The following is a 16,895-nucleotide window of genomic DNA, read 5'->3' on the forward strand; positions in this document are numbered from 1 at the left end:
AAAGATGGAGGGCACTAGGAGAAGGGGACGTCAGAGGACAAGATGGTTGGACAGTGTTCTCGAAGCTACGAACATGAGTTTGACCAAACTGCGGGAGGCAGTGCAAGACAGGAGTGCCTGGCGTGCTATGGTCCATGGGGTCACGAAGAGTCGGACACGACTAAACGACTAAACAACAACAACAAAAACTTTCTCATCGTAAGGCCGTTTTTAAAAAAAGACTGGCTGAGCCTTTTAAAAAAAAAAAAAAAAGTGGGCTTTTGATGGCATGTATGAGCCCAGAGCAATCTCTGGGGGTTGGGACGGGGGGAGGGTGGCAAGAAAGGGGCAGCTGGGAGGGGGGTGGCCCGGAGAGAGCTTGAGAAATTCGTGGGGGGGGGGACTATTGACAGCCGTCCTCTGCTGTCTTCAGTCAGAGGCAGCAACGCTTCTGATTCCTGTATCCCGATTCCTACTTCTTCCCGCAGCACAAAGTTAAACTCTGGAACTCTCTGCCACTGGCTGGCCACTGAGAACAGGAAGCTGGACTGTCTGGCCTGATCAGGCAGGCTCTTCTTATGAGCATTAAGCTATCAGGTCCGTTTGGAATAAAAACGCCTTTGCCCCGAGGGAAGGGAGGGAGGCGCTCCGCACGTGCTCAGAGGCCCCAGCATTTGTCCAAGGCGCAAAGACGGCAAAGGAAGGGGAAGGGTGGATCTATGGGGCGTGTGACCTCTCTAGGGGGCGGCGAAAGAGACCAGCTGCGCCGGATCTTCCTCCGCGGGACTTTCGCTTTCCTTTTCCGCGGTGCTGTCGGGAACCGTGCGCGCTAAAGGCCGTGGGGTGGGGTGGAGAACGGGGGGGCTTCCACCCAGGGGGTCCCAGCACCCCAAATCCCGGAGGAAGAGCCGCGCCCCGGGGGTCCCAGCCTGGGAGAAGCTGGCTTCGAATTCCCCCTGCAGCGCGTTCCGCAGGTCAACTCCCGGGACCCTGGCCGGCGAGAAGAGAGATCCAGCCAGGAGGGCGCGGCTCTTTCCGGGGATCGGGGTGCAGGGATCCCTTCAGGGTGGGTGGTCTACTGAGCGCAGGATCCGCCCCACCGAGTCATGTCCGGGGGTGAATCCTGGAGCAAGGCAGAGGAGCGCCGCCGACAAGCATCCCCCAGCCAGGTGAGATGGGGGGAGGTCGAGGGGTGGACGGGGCACTCTGTACATGCTCGGCGGCGGCGGCTTCAGGGGAGACGCCTCCCCTCGCGTGCAGAGAGCCTCATCCAATGCAGAGATTTGGGGGCGGAGCGGGGGGGAGACCCCCTCCCCGGAGGGGGATGTCCCTGAACCCGAGCAAAATCCCCGCCCCCTTCTTGGGAAGTGAAAGCGGCTAGGAAGAAAGTGAAAGTGAAGGGGAGCCGATCGCTTAGCGCGCGGGGGGGGGGGGGTTGGTGTGTCTCAGCCAAGGGAGGGGGTACACCTCCCCCACCCTCAACCCACCATGCAAGGCTGTTGTGAGCATAAAATGGGGAGAACCATTTCGGCCCCAGCAGCATCACAGGCCTTAAAACCTGGGCCAAAATCTAGGGGGTGCCAGGAATCGTAGTTTTGCAAGCTCCCCACCTTGAAAACCTGTGCCCCTCTTTTCAGCCAGCACCCCCCCCTCCGGAAAAGAGTACAGGACTGGAGCCTGCCTGGCGTCAATTGGCAGGGAGTTCCAAAGTGCAGGTGCTGCCCTGGAAAAGTAATCCTGCCTCAGAGTGGAGAAACCCGGGTTCAGATCCCAGCTTGGCCACAAACCTCCCATCTGAGCTGGAGCCTGTCCCTGCGCCACTGCCTGGCCTACCTCACAGGGCTGTTATTAGGAATAGGGGCTGGGCTTTGTTTAGCAGCATCACTATATAAATGAAAGTTGTACGACTCTGGCCATTAGTTGCTGGGAATATCGGATGCTGCTTGCAGGCTTCTTCCCATTCCAATTCAGCAACTTCTCTTTCCAGTCTGTTCCTTAAATTTCTCTGTAATAAAACAGCTGCTTTGAGATCTTGTATAGAATGTCCTGGGAGATTGAAGTGTTCTCCTACTGGTTTCTCTGTCTTATGGTTCCTGATACACGATCTCAAAGCAGCTGTTTTATTACAGAGAAATTTCAGGAACAGACTGGAAAGTTGCTGAATTGGAACTCATTACCAAGCTTAAAACCATGGAGCCACCTGGGATGAATAGAGACATCGGATTCTTATCTCATTATGCATGATCAAGCTTTCTTTAGCGCCTCAGCCCTTGCTCTTTCCCTGCAGGACCTATTGCAGTCATCAGCAGTCGTTAACAGCCATCTACAGGTTTACCACTCCCATCAGCCCATCACCCATTCCCACCCACCCCCACCACCCTCTGTATATATATATATAAGGGTCTGACACTTCTGTTTCCAGTGTATCTGAAGAAGTGCGCATGCACACGGAAGCTCATACCAAAATAAAAATTTAGTTGGTCTTTAAGGTGCTACTGAAGGAATTTTTTTATTTTGCTTCAACTCAGACCAACACGGCTACCTACCTGTAACTATTACATTTCAAGTGAGTCTTGGAGTCCAGCTAAAGTTTTAATTTGCTTACAATGGTCACGTAGATAATTTATAATTTCCCCCCACTCTTTATCAAAGTTCCTGGCTGTTTTCCCCTTAGTGAGGCTGGTCCTCTCTCTTGCTTGCTTTTGAGAGGCTTCTTCTTGTACCTACAGCCTTCGAAATTGAACAGCCGCTGCTATGCACCAATGGGAGGAAGCTCAAGCCAGACGAAAACCAACCCTCCACAGTCAAAAATGCAGGCAAGTCCTAAAATAAACGCCAGGAAACTCTGGGGCTGGTTTTAAAGTCCAGGCCCCCTCTTCTGTGTGGGCCCTTCAATGGGGGGTCTTTGGGCTGCTTTGCTGTCATGGATGCTTTAGTTGAGATTCCTGCCTTGCAGCGGGTTGGACTAGATGACCCAGGGGATCCCATCCAACTTTACGATTCAATTATTCTTCATGTCACTTGCCTCCTTGGAATCGCAGGATTGCAAAGTTGGAAGGGACACCTAAGGCGCATCTAGCCCAGCCCCACTGCAATGCAGGAATGTAAGAAGGTTTGCTGCTATTACTGGTCATTATTTCTATTATTGCTTTGCTGTTCCATGTGGGGAAAACGAAGTGCGGGGCAGGAAGGCTGATTGCTCGATGCAATAGTATAGTACAACCTGGCGCCTCATGCTATAACTCCCATCAGCCCCGGACAGCATGGCCTGTGCTCATGGGCAACGAAGCTCAGCAATACCTGTTTGTGCTGTTTTGGGGGGGCACGCTCCGTGTTCACAGCGCCGGGAGCGAGATGAGGCAGAGAGCAGAGGTGGTTCAATGTCAAAGCGAGCAGCGGGTCAGGCAAACAAAGACTCTCTCTCTGGAGTCAGAGCTGCAAGCAAATAACTGAGAGTCGTCTTCTTAAGCTACTGATGGGAAGGCCATTGATAGTTTTCAATACTGTACTTGTATATCATTGCAATTTGTTGTGGGACCTCGTGCTAAAGGGCAGTGAGAAACCAATAAATTAGCAGTGATGGTTATATTAATCGTCAAAGGTGGAGGGGTTGTTGCTGGCATCTGTCTCTGTCTCAAGAGACAATGGAGTGTGCCTCCGGGGGTGACGTCAAAGCGCTGTGTTTGCGGCGCTGAAGTGACCTCCCTGGGATACAAGCCTGCATAAAGCCCCTGGGCTCCCCAGTTGGCAAGACTTCTTGGGGTTCAACGGAAAGCGCAGCAAGACCTTTGACACCTGCTTGGCTGCAGGAGTGCCGGAAGGAGGCGTACAAGGCCCCATCCAACCATCTTAGGAGGCTCCCACAGCCCCAGGGAGCATGGCTGGGGGTCGAGGGGGATGAGATCAGGAGCCCAGCAGATGAGGACTCTGAAAAAGCAGCATGAACCTGTTTGTGCTCATCTCTGTTCACAGGACCAGGTTCAAGACACGGCAGAGAGCGGAAGTTGCTCCACGGCAAACAGGGCCTCGAGTCAGACAGAGGCGGGCTCTCTGGAGTCACAGCTGCAGGCAAGTAACTGAGAGGCATCCTAGAATTGTAGCGTTATAGTGACCCGAGGGACATCTAGTCCAACCCCCTGCAGTACAGGAATAATCACCCGGCGAGATTCAAAACAGGAAAAGTTAACTGCATCTTTTTCTTCTTTTTCAAAACCCAGTCAAAACTATTTCATTAATTAATTGGTCATAAACAATAAATGGGTCTCAGGTGGCGCTGTGGGTTAAACCGCTGAGCCTAGGGCTTGCTGATCAGAAGGTCGGCGGTTCAAATCCCTATGACGGGGTGAGCTCCCGTTGCTCGATCCCAGCTCCTGCCAACCTAGCAGTTCGAAAGCACGTCAAAATGCAAGTAGATAAATAGGAACTGCTACAGCGGGAAGGGAAACGGCGTTTCTGTGTGCTGCTCTGGTTCGCCAGAAGCGGCTATGTCATGCTGGTCACATGACCTGGAAGCTGTACGCCGGCTCCCTCGGCCTATAGAGCGAGATGAGCGCCGCAACCCCAGAGTCGGTCATGACTGGACCTAATGGTCAGGGGTCCCTTTACCTTTACCTTTAAACAATAAATAAAACACTGGGAAGTACACAACCAAATTAACAATAATAAAGATACAAAAATAATAAAACACACACACACCCAACAGAAACCCCCCCAAACAGCAGCCTAAGTGTTTAGCAGCCTCAGCTTTTGCAGTTGGAGTCAGTCCAGGTCCTGCCCTCCAAGATTCTTCTTACAAGGCCTGTTACATAGCTCAAGGAGTTTCCCGTGGTGCTCTGGGTTCACCCCACCTCCCTGCTTAGATTGTCTTGACAGCCTGGGACCTTCCTTCTTTTGCAGAATTTGAGGGGTTCCTTGCACCCCTTGGCCTCCCAGTTCCTCCAAGCTCAGGAGGTGGTTGTCGGAATCGCTGCCCAGCTGTTGGCCAACGACCAGCCCCTGAGAAGCAGCCTGCCGGCCGCAAAGCCCAGCCTTCTGGAAGCCAACCAGGGGCTCCGTCAGCAGCTGAGCGACCAAGAGGAGCTAGTTTTCCACCTGCGGGAAGCAAATCGGAAGCTCCAGAGCAGCCTGGAAGACCAAACGGCCCGCAGGCTGGAAGAGAGGGAACTGCGGGAGCAGAAAGAGAAAGTGTCCCGTCTGCTGAAGGAGAAACAACAAGTCCAGGAGAAGCTGAAGGACCAGGAAAAACTGGTGTCCGAGCTGCTGGAAAGGAACGGGAAGCTTCAGCAGGAGCTGGAGGAGAAGGACATTCGAGTGTCGCACCTGGTGCATGAGAATGACTGGCTCCGTCGAGAGAATGCGAGACTCCAGAGGGGCCCCGGATCCCAGAGATGGACTTCTTCCTTCTGGCCACGTTCAACTCCCACACTCACAGGTAAGCATAGCCAAAATGCAGCCATTTTGAGTGTGAGTGCCTGGAGGTGGTTGGATGACCCCAACAGATTGAGGTTGAATCCTGACAAGACAGAGGTACTGTTTTGGGGGGAGGGGTGGGCAGGTGTGGAGGACTCCCTGGTCCTGAATGGGGTAACTGATCTCCCGAAGGACCAGGTGCGCAGCCTGGGAGTCATTTTGGACTCCCAGCTGTCCATGGAGGCGCAGGTCAATTCTGCGTCCAGGGCAGCTGTTTATCAGCTCCATCTGGTACGCAGGATGAGACCCTATCTGCCCGCAGACTTTCTCGCCAGAGTGGTGCATGCTCTAGTTATCTCTTGCTTGGATTACTGCAATGAGCTCTACGTGGGGCTACCTTTGAAGGTGACCCGGAAACTACAACTAATCCAGACTGCGGCAGCTAGACTGGTGACTGGGAGCGGCTGCCGAGACCACATAACACCGGTATCGAAAGACCTATGTTGGCTCCCAGTACGTTTCCAAGCACAATTCAAAGTGTTGGTGCAGACCTTTAAAGCCCTAAATGGCCTCGGCCCAGTAGACCTGAAGGAGCATCTCCACCCCGGACACCGGGGTCCAGCTCCAAGGGCCTTCTGGGTGTTCCCTCACGGCGAGAAGTGAAGCTACAGGGAACCAGGCAGAGGGCCTTCTCGGTAGTGGCACCCGCCCTCGCATCAGATGTCAAGGAAATAAACAACTATTTGACTTTTAGAAGACATCTGAAGGCCTGGTTAGGGAAGTTTTTAATGTCTGATGTTTTATCGTGGTTTTTAATATTCTGTTGGGAGCCACTCAGAGTGGCAGGGGAAACCCAGCCAGATGGGTGGGGTATAATTAATAAATTGTTGTTATTAGTATGGGGCCGGGAAGATGGTTTGACTACAACTCCTATCAACCTCAGCTAGCAAAACTGGTGGGAGCTGTAGTCCAAAACATTTTCAGAGCAGTCAGATGGTGACTTGTGTCCTTGGTTTTTGTAACTGTTTTTAATTATTTGATGTGCCAGTGGCCCTTGAGGCAGCGGGGTCCCTTTACCTTTATTAAAGGCAAAGGGACCCCTGACCATTAGAATCATAGAGTTGGAAGAGACCACAAGGGCCATTCAGTCCAACCCCCTGCCAAGCAGGAAACACCATCAAAGCATTCCCGACATATGCCTGTCAAGCTTCTGCTTAAAGACCTCCAAAGAAGGAGACTCCACCCCACTCCTTGGCAGCAAATTCCACTGTGGAACAGCTCTTACTGTCAGGAAGTTCTTCCTAATTTTTAGGTGGAATCTTCTTTCTTGTAGTTTGAATCCATTGCTCCGTGTCCGCTTCTCTGGAGCAGCAGAAAACAACCTTTCTCCCTCCTCCATATGACATCCTTTCATATATTTGAACATGGCTATCATATCACCCCTTAACCTTCTCTTCTCCAGGCTAAACATACCCAGCTCCCTAAGCCATTCCTCATAAGGCATCGTTTCCAGGCCTTTGACCATTTTGGTTGCCCTCCTCTGGACACGTTCCAGCTTGTCAGTCCTTTGGCTGCGTGACCTCCCTGGGGGCACAAGTCTGGAGGTCCTGGGCTACCCAGGGCTACCCAGGGAATAAGACCCCTCTCGGCCTCACTAATGTGGTCCAAAGGAAGCTTGGCTTCAGGAGTTGCCGGAAGGAGCTGTATAAGGCGCCATCTAACCGCCTTAGGGACTCCACTCTGGATTTGTGTAGGGAAAAGACCTTTGCCTTTTCTTCCCCTAAAGATATCCCGCAAGGCAGCGGAGGTTTAGGACCACAGTTTTCATTCTAGATGGGCTCCCTTCCCAGGTGGATGAGCCCCACCTGGCCCTCTCTTCCCTCTACACCCCATGCTGAAACTGCCTCATTGACAGTTGGTCCCAATTTTGGTCTCGTCCGCTCCATCCACCGGAGCCTGTCTTTTGCATGCAGGTGAGGTTCCTAACTCACGGAGGTTTTGAGACCCATTGGCTCACCTTGTCAATCAATAATAATAATAATAATAATTTATTATTTATACCCTGCCCATCTGGCTGGGTTTCCCCAGCCACTCTGGGCGGCTTACAACAGAAAAATGAAATAAAACAATTATTATTATTTTTTAAAAAAATATTTTTATTAATTTTCCAATTAAAACCAATTATATCACATTCAATATTTCAAATTATACACATATATATATCAATCAAACCGAATGTTATGCCAAATCATCTAAAGAATTTTTTATTTGGGTTCCCATGCTTCAAGAAATTGGGAATTCCTCGCAACTGTCCACTGCCGTCTTTTTTCTAAAGTTCAAATCGTCCTCCAAGTTCATAATAATGAAAAATGAAAAATGAAATAAAACAATTAAACATTAAAAGCCTCCCTAAACAGGGCTGCCTTCAGATGTCTTCTAAAAGTCTTGTAGCTGTTTTTCTCTTTGACATCTGATGGGAGGGCGTTCCACAGGGCAGGCGCCACCACCGAGAAGGCCCTCTGCCTAGTTCCCTGCAACTTGGCTCCTCGCAACGAGGGAACCGCCAGAAGGCCCTCGGTACTGGATCTCAGTGTCCGGGCAGGACAATGGAGGTGGAGACGCTCCTTCAGGTATACTGGACCGAGGCCATAAACAATAACAACGTGGGATTCCAGCCATGAACTGAAAGGGGTCTCTCTCCCCATTCCCTTCTTCCCCAGCCTTCCCCGTCCAGGTCTGGACCACTGGGCAGACGGGAGGCTGCGAGAAGGACATTGTCAACGACGTCTCCAAGCTCCTGGAGGGCCTCGGCATCTCCCTCCGCCAGGAGGGTTACGAAGAGAAGTCGGACCACTTCCTCCTCCTCTTCTGCGCTGTCTTCTCCCGCGTGGGCAGCGACATACTCTGTGCCCTCGAGGCGCTGAACAGTGAGTAGCTCTTCTAGGGCAAGCAGGTCCGCGCTCTGCCCCCACGCAGACAAACAGCTTGCATCCATGTCCCCCCCTTGTAGGGGCATCTGGTTGGCCACTGGGGGAACGGGATCCTAGACTAGGTGAGCATCCTCTGGCCTGATCCAGCAGACAGACTCATGTCATGGGCTTTAAAGAGGCATTAAGAAACCAGGAAGATTGAGTATTTCCTAAAGACTGGAGTAAATTTGTAATTTATTTAAAAGACCACTGTAAACAGCTAAAATCTTGGGCAGGGATGGAATGACACTTGGAACGTGGAATTATTTATGGTAATCATAGAATTATGGTTACATAATAGATGGATATGGGTAAAAGATGAAGTAAACTTAAATCTAAATATGGAATCCGTGGAGGGAGGGAAGGAGGTCTAAGGGTTCGAAAGAACTCTGCATTTTAATGTTTGAAATGGTTTTGTTTTATATGTAAAAAAAAAATCTAAAAAAGGTATTAAGATAAATTTTGTTCTTGCTTTGCATTTTGATATTTTTAAACCTTGCTTTTTATGTTGTGAACCGCCCTGAGCTCTATGGGTGAAAGGCGGTATACAAATCAAGGAAGATCTGGGGGCTGGATATGGCGTTAGAAACACATTGCAAAATATCAGTGATAAAAACATAAATGGAAGCCTACTGACAGTTGGGACGCGGGTGGCGCTGTGGTTAAACCACTGAGCCTAGGGCTTGCTGATCAGAAGGTCGGAGGTTCGAATCCCCGCGACTGGGTGAGCTCCCCTTGCTTGGTCCCAGCTCCTGCCAACCTAGCAGTTCAAAAGCACGTCAAAGTGCAAGTAGATAAATAGATACCGCTCTGGCGGGAAGGTAAACGGCATTTCCGTGCGCTGCTGTGGTTCACCAGAAGCGGCTTAGTCATGCTGGCCACATAACCTGGAAGCTGTACGCCGGCTCCCTCAGCCACTAAAGCGAGATGAGCGCCGCAACCCCAGTAAAGGGTCCCTTTACTTTTACTGACAGTTAACTTCTCTGACAAGCTCTGCGTCTTGCTCGCTGAATCCTGCCCTGAAACTCAACACAGCCCTAGCTTCTTGTTGCCTGCTGCAAATAAATCGCTCTCTTCCAGCTGGGGTTCAGGGGGCTCCACCGAACCCTCTCCAGGGTCCTGCTCGCCCCCATTGTTCGTCCTGCAGCGCCCTCTACCCAGGCAGAATTCAGCAGCCAGGTCACTCACCAGAGCAAGACGGTCTGAGCCTATTACACCGATCCTGGTCTGACCGCACTGGCTACCAATGCGTTTCTAGGCCCAATTCAAAATACTGGTTTTGACCTATAAAGCCTTAAATGGCTCAGGACCGCAATACATCAATCTTCCCATATGAACCAAGCCAGACCCCGAGATCAAATTCTGAGGCCTCCTTTGTGTGCCTCCTTCTCGAGAGGTCCAGAGGGTGGCAACACGAGAGCAGGGCCTTCTCTGCAGTGGCTCCCCGTCTGTGGAATGCTCTCCCCAGGGACGTTTGCCTGGCACCTTCATTGCACACCCTTAGGCACCAGGCAAAAACGTTCCATTTTAACCAGGCCTTTGGTTGATTTGATTTACATCCTGTGCCCTTTTAAAATGTGTTTTTGGGGGGTGGGGGGTATTGGGTTGTCATTTTATATCTTGATTTTATTCTGTGAACCGCCCTGAGACCCCCGGGTATAGGGCGGTAAATAAATTTGATGATGATGATGTTTCTGCTCCGTTCCCTGCCCCCCCCCCAGGAGTGCGAAAGGCCGTCCTGGTCGTCCTGCACCACAAGTCGAAGGGCAGCACCCAAGAGATCTTGGACACCCAGCGGCAGGTCTAGCACGAAGCCCTGGTGCGCACGGTGCATGCCTGCTACAGCATCCAGGACGGATTCTACCCCTGCGAGATGAACGAGGCCGCCGTGGCGTCTGTGGCGAAGGCCATCCAGGAGCAGAGGGGGAGCTGAGCTACAGACCCAGCGCTCCGACTTCTGTAGGGTGGTTGACCGCGGGGCGGGGGGGCATGCAAAATGGGAGTTTTGGGGGAGTGAGGGTGCTCGCTGCAACGCACGTTTTTCGGACTGGCCTGGCTTGGCTTGCTACCTCGAGGCTCCCTCCACTCACGCTGGGATGTCATGATACGGGTGCAGAGCTCTCAGAAGAAGGGGCCTTGTCAGAGTCAGAGCCTCGGGTCCCTCTAACTCTACACTGGCCGGCAGGGTTCTCTCCCCGCCCTACCTGGAGATGCCAGTGGAGATTTTACCTTGGACCTTCTGCAGGCTAAGCAGGTGTCCTAGCACTGGGCTATAGCTCTTCCCTCTCGGCACAGGGTTGGCTCCCTTCAGCTGGGGAGAACGTCACCTTCAAGTTTCCAATAGCCATCGGCCCACTTCCAGCCATGATACTAGCTGGAGGGAGCTAAAAGCCAGCCTTTTTGCAGGAACTCTGCATTACAAAGTCACATTGAGTCTCAAAGCTGGAACAGCTCTCGAGTCTGGTTGGTCCAGGAGAGAAGTGCAAACAGTTTTACATTTTGAAATCAGGGGTTTTTAGAATTGCAATTGGGGTTCAAGTGTAAATGGCGATGGTTGGGAAATTCCCTCCCGGACATCCAAAATCTGCAGCCAGGTTGAAGCCCAGTTGCAAATGTCCGACCATGTGCGTATGTGCTTTTCACACAGGAGCACATGCAACTGTGTGAAGGTTTTCACAATTGTTAAGCATGCCGCTGCATTGACGGTGGAGACCTGAGCACCCTCTATGCTTCTGCTTGTGTGTGTGTGCGCGTGCGCGCATGGCTGAATTTGGATTGGTGACGGGGGTCTTTCGGCTTTCTAAGCCTCCGAGAGGAAGGCGTAAAATTAGAGCTACACTTCAGAGATGGTGTGGAGACAGAGAAGACAAATGCAGGTCTGATCCTGCACATGTATTAGCAACTGTTGTGTCCCAAGTGTGAAATGTGGAATAAAGCTAATAAATTGGGCTACGGAGCCACTGACTGCTTTTTTGTTCCCATCAAAATCCAGCCTGCGAACGACCTTTTTTATCACAGACCTGTGAGATCGGCCTATGGGTGCTGCAAATTGGTATCGTCAGCGATGCGTCCTAAAATAATTTTCAGAACTGCAAGTGACTTTTCAGCCTGAGGAAGAGCAGATTGAGACTGGGGTTACGGACACGCCATAAAGCCTATTTTCCCTCCGTGGAATTGGGGGGGGGGGTGCGCGCGCTTTATAGTTATGCCATGTTTGCAGGCAGAGATCGTGAAATCTTATTTAGTGAACCTTGTTTGTCTCTATACAGTGGTACCTTGCTTCTCAAACGCCTTGGTACTCAAACAACTTGGAACCCAAACACTGCAAACCCGGAAGTAAGTGTTCCAGTTTGAGAACTTCTTTCGGAAGCCGAACGTGCTCCGATTTGAGTGCCACGCTTCCGTTTTGAGCGTTACGCTGAGGTCTGTCTTTGTAATTTATTTTGCATTTTTGTTTTTGCGGCTCTCCTAACTCCTCTTGTCTCTGAATTTTATTGGCTAACTCAGAAGATAAGCCATTTAATGTTGTAAGCCCAAAAATGGCTTATCTTCTGAGTTAGCCAATAAAACTCAGAGACAAGAGGAGTTAGGAGTCCATTATGTTTATTGCAAAGCAATAAGGTTACAGTCGAATCTTTTCCCAAAGGTCGGGCAGGGGTATTTATAGCATTTCAGACAAAGGATTTCAATTTAACCAATCACATAAATCATTACATCATTTCATATTTAATATGCATGCGAATGCGCGTGATCTGTTACATATTGTTAGTTTACATGCATGGGAACCTGTGTTACGTGTGGATGTAACAATTTATGTTCTAGTGTATGAATTGCTTCTTTGTGATTGACGTATTAACTGACCTTCTATCCCAGTAGGAACAGCTTCTTGCTGAATCATCAGTTTCTTTAAAGCAACAGGTTACCATAATTCACTAATATAAGCATATTCCAGGATTTATAGGGAATTACATTATTACCTTAATTGGAGCCCTTTGGGCCCCTGCTACAGTTGGGTAGTAAAATTCATGTTAAATTCCTGTTTGGGGGGTTGTTTTTAAAAGTCTGGAATGGATTAATCCAGGCTTCCTCAACCTCGGCCCTCCAGATGTTTTCAGCCTACAACTCCCATGATCCCTAGATAGCAGGACCAGTGGTCAGGGATGATGGGAATTTTAGTCCCAAAAAAGCTGGAGGGCCGAGGTTGAGGAAGCCTGGTTTAATCCATTTTGCATTACTTTCTATGGGAAAGCGCGCCTTGGTTTTGGAATGCTTTGAATCATAGAATCATAGAGTTGGAAGAGACCACAAGGGCCATCCAGTCCAACCCCCTGCCAAGCAGGAAACACCATCAAAGCATTCTTGACATATGCCTGTCAAGCCTCTGCTTAAAGACCTCCAAAGAAGGAGACTCCACCACACTCCTTGGCAGCAAATTCCACTGCCAAACAGCTCTTACTGTCAGGAAGTTCTTCCTAATGTTTAGGTGGAATCTTCTTTCTTGAAGTTTGAATCCATTGCTCCGTGTCCGCGTCTCTGGAGCAGCAGAAAACAACCTTTCTCCCTCCTCCATATGACATCCTTTCATATATTTGAACATGGCTATCATATCACCCCTTAACCTTCTCTTCTCCAGGCTAAACATATCCAGCTCCCTAAGCCGTTCCTCATAAGGCATCGTTTCCAGGCTTTGGTTTTAGAACAGACTTCCGGAACAGATTAAGTTTGAGAACCAAGGTACCACTGTATCTTAAAAGTGTGTTAAGTGCAGGCATGTTTTGGAAGGTGAGGATAGAAATGCTCATTAGGTATACAAGCGCCGAGGGCCCAACTCGCATGCCTGCAGTTACTGCTCAATGACTGAATCAGACAGAGATCCACAGGGGACCTCAAGGGTCATCTAGCCCAACCCTCCGCAATGCTCTTAGTCTCAGAAAGTTGTTCCTAAGGTTTCTCCTAGAAAACCAAACGTAGAGTAGACACACAGAGAGAGAGAGAGCACCAATACGTCCCAGAGCGTTGAGCCTAATATAATCTTTTATTTCGGGTTCGGATCGGCAAAGACCCAGCAGCAAAAACAGGGCAGGCGGTACAGTGTAAACTACTAAGACAGACGGACGGTGCTTGGCGGGCGAAGGTCCTCCGAGGCGCGCTAAGAGAGCATTGGCAGCAGGAACGGCAGAAGGCTATGGCTTCTCTCTCTCTCCCTTGTCGTGGCCTGAGATCCGGGGGGGGGCTGCGGGGGGGGGAGGCAAAGCTACTCCCTGTTGGAAGGCGGGGGGGAGAGAAGGGGAAAAGAGAAAGTTATTTGTTGCGGAACAGTTTCAGGAAGAACTAAATAGCCAGATCCAGTGGGAAGCTAGGAATTCAGATAGACTGCTTCTGGCCCTGGAAGTTCCATAAGAAAAGCCCACGTAGCCCAGCTTGTTTTTGAGAGGGGGGCACACCGTTGGGAGCCCCCAATTCGAGGCACGGCCTCTTGGGAGACCCTGCGCCCATCCGCCTCGGGTAAAGCTCAAGGGGCTCAGTTTCCCCAAAAGTTAAGTAGCCCAGTGCCTGGGCTGGACCCCTTCAGACTGGCTGCGGGGGGGGGGGGGTCACATGATGGAACGTGCCAGTGAGCAAACTCCTGCCTGGAGGACCGATCCCACGCGAGAGACCCCTCCCGCAGTCCTGAATGGTAGAGCCCAAAGAGCCACAACTAGCTATGGAACTGCTTGGCGCCCTTAAACTACAGCTCCTATTACTGTTTAAAATGGTATCTAGTTAGTCTATTTATCCTATCGTTATTTTAACTTTTCAGAAGTCTTACATTTCTGTTAATATTTTTTTATCATTTAAAAAAACCACTCTGAGGTCTTTTTTTCTCTTTAAATCGAGCGGTGTATAAATTTTATAAACTAAATAGCGCTTTAAATGTATGGTGTGATTGTGGCCTAAAGAGTGCTTTAGCAATCCATCGTTCATAGGGAACTCTGGGAAGTGTACCTGTAGGGGGATAAAAGTAATGAATCACGAGTTGGGAGGGACCCCCCAGGGTCATCTAGTCCAACCTCACGCAAGACAGGAATCTCAGCCACCGTCCCAGGTGGCCCTCCAACCCCTGCTTTAAAAATGGGACCAGATCTACTCCACAGTGCTCTCTCTCCTCCTATTTCTGGACTACAATTCCCATCATTCCCTGCTAGCTCAGGATGATGGGAGTTGTAGTCCAAACAAAAAACCAGCTGGAGACCCAAGTTTGCGAAACCCTGGTCTACATGGATTGGCAGCCATGGCCGCCTGGTTTCAGGCATAGAGTCTCCCCCAGCCCTACTTGGAAGTGCCACCGCAGTTCGAACCCAGAACCTTTTTCCTTCAAGGCTGATGGCTCTAACCAGGCATCCCCAAACTGCGGCCCTCCAGATGTTTTGAGACTACAATTCCCATCATCCCTGACCACCGGTCCTAATAGCTAAGGATCATGGGAGCTGTAGGCCAAAAACATCTGGAGGGCCAAGGTTGAGGAAGCCTGCTCTAGCCACTGAGCCACAGCACCCTCCGGACACTTACACTTCGTTGGCCTTGAACTGGCGGATGGCCTGCTTGGTCACCAGGTCCATGAATCGGGGGTCTTTCACTTCCAGGTCCCCTGGCACCAGGAGGGTCAGCGGCTCGGAGTCAAAGAGCTGGACGGTCACCTGTGTGTCTGATGGCTGGGCTGGGTCCTTGGGGTCCGAAGATTTGGTAGCCACCTTGAAGAAGAGGGGGGAAAGCAGATCAATGGCTCTTAGCACATGCAACCGATTCAGAAGGCGGCTCTGCTACACACTGGTTTCTCCCAGCTGTGGCTGGGACCAAATGAGGCAGTTTTCACATAATTGTAGAGTTGGAAGGGACACCCAAGGGTCATCCAGTCCAACCCCCTGCAACGCAGGAATCTCAGCTGAAGCATCCATGACAGATGGCCATCCAACCTCTCTTTAAAAACCTCCACCGCCTCCCGAGGGAAACCATTCCACTGTCGAAACAGCTCTTGCCCTCAGAAAGTTCTTCCTGATGTTTATTAGCAATCTCCTTTCTTGTCACTTGGAGCCATGGGTTCGAGTCCTGCCCTCCAGAGCAGGAGAAAACAAGCTTGCTCCCTGGAGAAGAGTTCAGGCTGCAGAAAGAGGAGACTCTCGGGGAATGGACAGCCATCTTCAAATATCTCAGTGGCTCTCACGGGAAAGATAGAGCAAGCTTGTTTTCTCCTGCTCTGGAGGGTAGGACTCGAACCCATTGCTTCAAGTGACAAGAAAGGAGATTGCAAATAAACATGAGGAAAACCTTTCTGACAGTAAGAGCTGTTCGACCGTGGAACAGTCTCCTTCGGGAGGTGGTGGACTCTCCTTCCTTGGAGGTTTTTAAGCAGAGCTTGGATGGCCATCTGTCAGGGATACTTTAACTGAAATTCCTGCATTGCAGGGGGTTGGACTAGATGACCCTTGGGGGACCTTACAACTCCACAATTCCAATTCCCTTTTCCATGGGACAGCCCTTCAGATTTTAGGAGATGGCCATCATCTGACTACGTTTTACTCAAGAGTAGCCCCACTGAAATCAATGGGCCTAACCTAGTCATGTGGATTCATTTCAGTGTGTTTCCTCCAAGTAAACCGCAGCTGAAGGGATGTTTACGCATTGCATTCAACGAGCGCAAAATCCATCTGCACAACAGCCAATTTATACAGCTCAACAAGTGCCTGCTCTCTTCACACAAGCACTCGCACCCGTGTTCAGTGGGTGAACGTGGGAACAGGCCTTACGTGGAACATGCAAGGGGTGCTGTCCCAACTTTTCTTTTGTTCCTGGGTCAACAAACCCCCAGCTTGCTATGGTGCAAGACGAGAGTTCCCAAACCAGTTTTAACCAGGTGCTTCACTAGTCAGCTACAGCTCCTATAATTTATATTCATTTTTTACTTATTAAATTTGTATACAGCGGGACCTCGGTTTTCAAACATAATCCATTCCGGAAGTCCGTTCAACTTCCAAAACGTTCGAAAACCGAGGATCAAAAGGCAAGTTCAATGAGGAAAATTGAGAAATGCCCATTCGAAAATTGAATTTTGGCGTTCGGCTTCCGAAATGTTCGGCAGCCGAGATGTTTGAAAACCGAGATTTCACTGTACCACCCTTGCTCCAAAGATCTCAGGGCCTTTCACAGAATAAAAATACAAGATAAAAACCAAAAATTTGGATAATCAAAACAAAACAGTAATGCCCCCCCAAAACACATTTAAAAGGCTAGAAGATGTTAATCAGCCAAAGGCCTGGTTGAAGAGGAATGTTAATACCTGGCTGCTAAACCATGGTTAGTTTTAGCCATGGTTTATTCAGTAAAGCACAGGTCACCTCGCCAATGAAGAAAGGAAGCTCAGTTTTTCAGCCTTGAGGCTTTGGGGTGTGGTGGCTGAACAAACTATGGCTGGTTGATGGACCATGCCGAAATGGCAAAAATGACCGGCAGAATCGGAAATCAGGAAGACCAAAATTTCAATAAGGAATGGAGGGGGGAATT

General features: G+C 50.2%; 2 protein-coding genes across 3 annotated transcripts in view; one reads left to right on the forward strand and one right to left on the reverse strand.

Moving 5' to 3' along the window:
* The first annotated feature begins 431 nt into the window (after positions 1-431).
* Positions 432-11,537, forward strand: LOC118079113 (myosin-J heavy chain). 2 transcript variants are annotated; one of them, XM_060273208.1, is made up of 5 exons: positions 432-1,148; positions 3,952-4,047; positions 4,876-5,410; positions 8,109-8,315; positions 10,079-11,537. In XM_060273208.1, exons 1-5 carry the CDS (start codon positions 1,086-1,088, stop codon positions 10,162-10,164), a joined length of 987 nt encoding a protein of 328 aa, XP_060129191.1. In that variant the 5' UTR covers positions 432-1,085; the 3' UTR covers positions 10,165-11,537. The 2 variants fall into 2 exon arrangements, with proteins under 2 accessions (XP_060129191.1, XP_060129190.1); XM_060273207.1 differs by lacking the exon at positions 432-1,148 and having other exon boundaries at positions 3,580-4,047.
* Positions 11,538-13,368: 1,831 nt separating this feature from the next.
* Positions 13,369-16,895, reverse strand: part of CLU (clusterin) — a 32,835-nt gene continuing 29,308 nt past the window's right edge. The window contains exons 8-9 of the mRNA XM_060273206.1: positions 14,907-15,088; positions 13,369-13,618 (exon numbers count right to left, since the gene is read on the reverse strand). Coding sequence (XP_060129189.1) covers positions 13,612-13,618; positions 14,907-15,088 — 189 coding nt within the window. The 3' untranslated portion in view covers positions 13,369-13,611. The remainder of the gene's footprint in view (positions 13,619-14,906; positions 15,089-16,895) is intronic.

The sequence above is a fragment of the Zootoca vivipara genome, chromosome 3, assembly GCF_963506605.1.
Source record: "Zootoca vivipara chromosome 3, rZooViv1.1, whole genome shotgun sequence".
Classification (NCBI taxonomy): Eukaryota; Metazoa; Chordata; class Lepidosauria; order Squamata; family Lacertidae; genus Zootoca; species Zootoca vivipara.

Bases quoted from the DNA above. Each gene is read 5' to 3' on its own strand.
- LOC118079113 (XM_060273207.1), top strand. From the start codon at position 3,877: ATGAGATCAGGAGCCCAGCAGATGAGGACTCTGAAAAAGCAGCATGAA. The intron at 4,048-4,875 runs GCAAGTAACTGA...CTTCTTTTGCAG, and splicing joins CTCTGGAGTCACAGCTGCAG to AATTTGAGGGGTTCCTTGCA. The intron at 5,411-8,108 runs GTAAGCATAGCC...CTTCTTCCCCAG, and splicing joins TTCAACTCCCACACTCACAG to CCTTCCCCGTCCAGGTCTGG.